A 4,284-nucleotide genomic window follows, 5' to 3' on the forward strand; every position below is an offset into this window, starting at 1 on the left:
CAACAACGTAATAAAAGAAAAAATTGTTTGGCATTACAAATATTAACAATATAATATAAAACGAAACAAATAAACGATAATAGGAATTATTGTTTTATTTCGCATCTAGTATCCGATTAATTTAAATTCATATCGTAACGTGCACTAAAGGAGAAAACTCTCCCTACTAGAATCTTTTTATTCTTAGGATTCGAACCAAAAATTTCATAATAAAAGTGAAAGAAACTTATTCATCCTACCGCAATCCTAGTAGTAAAAAATTATGCTAAGCACGCAATCAAGAATCTCCCCGTTCTTTAATACAATCTTCAAGTTTTTGCCATAAACTTAAGCATAAATCATTAGAACTTCATTATTTCATTCCCATGTGCCAATAGCTAGGTCTCTTCATCACTACGTGCAACTCACATGTCTACTTGTAAAACACAAAATTTCGTTCATAAAAAGAATTTTGTAAAAACAATTAAATTTACCAACCAAAAAACAGAACATAGCATTAATTACATGCCCTGCCCTTGTGACTTTCCTTCTAAGCCTCTAGACCCTCTGCACTCAATAAGTACCCCCTCACTTCCCTCCAGCTCTTCATTCACCTCCAAATTCCCTTCTCCTTTTCCTTTTCCATTTCCATTTCCCTCTTCTCTCTCTCTCTATTTGCTTGTTCACACACTGAAACACTTTAGTGTGGGAGAAAATGGCTGTAACTATGATGCTATGCATTACTACTACTCTTCTCTGTTTTCTCACCGCCGTCAATGCAAAAATCCCCGGCGTTTACACCGGCGGCCCCTGGCAAGGCGCCCATGCCACCTTCTACGGTGGCTCCGACGCCTCTGGCACTATGGGTATCTACTATATATTCTCTCTCTCTGCACATTATTGACATTGAATTAGGTTTTTTTTTTTTTTAATTTACCGGCTTATTTTTGAATTTGTTTGGACAGGTGGAGCTTGTGGATATGGGAATCTGTACAGCCAAGGGTACGGAGTGAACAATGCAGCACTAAGCACAGTCCTATTCAACAATGGACTAAGCTGTGGAGCTTGCTTTGAAATTAAGTGTGTTGACTATGGAAAATGGTGCCTTCCCGGTAACCCGTCCATTTTCGTCACTGCTACAAACTTTTGCCCACCAAATTTCGCTTTGCCAAACGACGACGGTGGGTGGTGCAACCCACCTCGTCCTCATTTTGACTTAGCTATGCCTATGTTTCTCAAAATTGGTCAGTACCGTGCCGGAATTGTCCCCGTCAGTTACCGCCGGTATGTTTTCCGATACACATTCCTTTCGTTTTTCTGTTGCTACTTCTTTAATGCTCTTTACGTTATTCGTCTCCTTTTTGGATTTGATTCGCCTAACTGCTTTCGTGGTTTGCACCAATATGTAATGTCCTTTTTGTCTTGCATAAAAATGCTTGGCTCTTTTATGAGGGGTATTTTTGACATTTCAGAATTGGGTATGGAAAAAGATTATACTTTTCCTTATGGGAAAAGATTTGATGTGTTGAGAAAATCGTGGGATGGGGAATTAATGGGGATAGCGGCCATAACATTTATTTTGTGGGCAGAAACTGCAACTGTTTTTTCGCAAATTTTGACCATATTGTAATTCAATGCTAGCCTAGAGATTATGTTGAACTATAACTAACATAATATTGTTCCCATTTCATGTTATAATTCCAATTTTAGTATGACAAGTTTGTATTAGCTTCTTTATTACTGTTACTCATTTAAATAAGTATTTATTATTTTGGATATAACTCAACACCGGAAAAAAAAATGAGATTTATGATCTTGAATAAATTACAAAATTTGTGTAGTATAAATTTTGAAATTTGTGGCAATAATAAATATGAGTATTTGTATGGCTATAAAAGCTTTTTATTAAGTATAAAATAATAAAAAGTATATTTAAATATACAATTATGCTAATTTTTATTAAATTGAACTAATAAAAGAATAATAGCATAGAAATTGTAATTGATGGATATAGTGATGGAGTATTGTATTTTATGCTATGTTCGGATCTTCCAAAAGTAATACATTTTTAGAGGATTCGACATGAATGCGATAGCATTTTTGGAGTATCAGCACAATTAAGGTTTTATGTGGTTCCATTTGGGACGCCAACAACAATTGTAGGTTTGCATTAACTGCCACCAATTTTCTAACATATTGAGGGTAGTTTTATTATCACTATAATTATTGAATTAGGGTTTGGTCCCCTACCAAGAGGTAAATATGGAACCAACAAAGAAACACGCGTTTTCGTACATCGCGCAAGTAAGGGAATGTTAAAGTTGCAGTTTTTAGGTGATTTTGAGGGTAACAAGGGAATTGTTCCATTCCTAACTGTAAACCTAAGGAAATTGGGATTTGTTCCTTGCTTCGAATTCAGGGATTCGAAACATGGCTCACGTTATCCCACGCGCTTGTTGACCCCACCATCCATGCACCTATTCACTGGGACCCATCTTACCTGAAATACCGGCCACCCTAGTGTTTAATGCTAACAATTTTTTTTGCTTTAGTTCTATTTGTTAGTATAATTTAATTTTTTAAATAATTATGATGTTCGGATTAGCTTGCACTATCGGATAGAAAAAAAATCTTCTAATATTTTTATGTGTACTAGAATTAAACTTGAGATTTTCATGATTTTTAACGCACTTCATTAATCATCAAGTTAATATTTTTGGGTGTTATAATAATTGTTGACTATTATATTTAGGCGCGATTAAAAATATATACTCCTTCTGTTCCAGTTTATGTGAATCTATTTTCTTTTTGGTTCGTTCCAAAAAGAATGACCCGTTTCTAAATTTGGAAATAATTTAGCTTAAACTTTCAATTTTTACTCTTAATTAGAAGTTTTTATAACCACACAAATACTCTGACATGTTTACTACCACAAGGTTCAAAAGAATTATAGCCACACAATATTTTGACTTGTTTAAGACTATAAATTTCAAAACTCTTTATTTTTTTCTTTAAACTCCGTGCTCATTCAAACAGGTTCACTTAAATTGGAACGCAGGGAGTATTTTTTTTTTGAAACTTATAACTACGCATTTATTATCATTTTATCACACCTTTGATGCTTATTGCTAATTGTTTTTCACTTTTTAAAATTTTCAGAGTACCATGCAGAAAAGTAGGAGGGATCCGATTCACAATAAACGGGTTCCGCTACTTCAATTTGCTATTGGTGACAAACGTGGCGGGTGCAGGGGACATCCAGAAGGTTCTCATTAAGGGTACAAACACACAGTGGATAGCAATGAGCCGAAACTGGGGGCAAAATTGGCAAACCAATGCTGTTCTTGTGGGCCAGGCTTTGTCCATTAGGGTTAAAGCCAGTGACCATCGCAGTGTCACCTCTAACAACGTGGCACCCCCTAATTGGCAGTTCGGACAAACCTTTGAGGGGAAGAATTTCCGGGTCTAGATCCAAAATTTAGTATCACTAACCCGACCACAAAATTTTAAGGAAAAAAAAAATCCTACGTATGATTTTTCCTAGGCTTCAGTGTTTCTCTTTTTTACTGGGAAATTTTGAAGTCCGAGGGGGAAGTAGTATCTTCTTTTTTTACCTTCTTTGTCAACTTTATGGGGAATTGGTTTTTCTTTTTCTACTTTGGTGTCCTTTTTTTGTTTTTTACTTTTTGTTATGAAGTGGTGTGATGGTAAAAGTGAAAAAGATAATGGAGGCTGAAGCGGCTGCAAAAGCACCCAAAAGAATAGGGTAAGCCCGCAGCTCATAGTGATGTGTAATGGAACATCATATGTTTCCTATGAATACGAAGATAATATACTTTCTATTTTATATATGTTTTGGCATTTTTTTAATACATCTTTTATATTGTTGTCCTGTTTTTCATTTACACAAAACTGAGAGATAATGTCCCAAATGCTAAATCTCATTTTCTTCATGATAGTACTGCAAAATACTTGACTTCCTCAGTAGATAATAGTACTGTGTATTAAACATCGTGAGCTGACATGAGTCAAACAAAATGAAACAGCATTTTGACCGACTACAAGAAAAGCAAAAAAAAAAAAAAAAAAAAAGGGTCAAATTGCTTCTTTGATTGAAAATTGAGTATTCATCAAAAAACTTCAAAGCTTTGGTTTACTGAACAATGAATTAAGTAATCATCTTTATGCGGTTAAGAATATTCAATCAAGATGTGGTCCACTATTCCCATTCTCTCAAATAGTTGTCATGTTTCACTTCTCCAGAGTCAAACTATGTTAAATTTTGACCAACATTTTTAAATGAAT

General features: G+C 34.7%; 1 protein-coding gene across 1 annotated transcript; it reads left to right on the forward strand.

The window, feature by feature from the left end:
- Positions 1-547: 547 nt before the first annotated feature.
- LOC109212146 (expansin-A3-like) lies at positions 548-3,830 on the forward strand. The gene is made up of 3 exons (XM_019375762.1): positions 548-845; positions 945-1,263; positions 3,139-3,830. Exons 1-3 carry the CDS (start codon positions 695-697, stop codon positions 3,446-3,448), a joined length of 780 nt encoding a protein of 259 aa, XP_019231307.1. The 5' UTR covers positions 548-694; the 3' UTR covers positions 3,449-3,830.
- Positions 3,831-4,284: the final 454 nt, after the last annotated feature.

Source organism: Nicotiana attenuata, unplaced genomic scaffold, assembly GCF_001879085.1.
Source record: "Nicotiana attenuata strain UT unplaced genomic scaffold, NIATTr2, whole genome shotgun sequence".
Lineage (NCBI taxonomy): Eukaryota > Viridiplantae > Streptophyta > Magnoliopsida > Solanales > Solanaceae > Nicotiana > Nicotiana attenuata.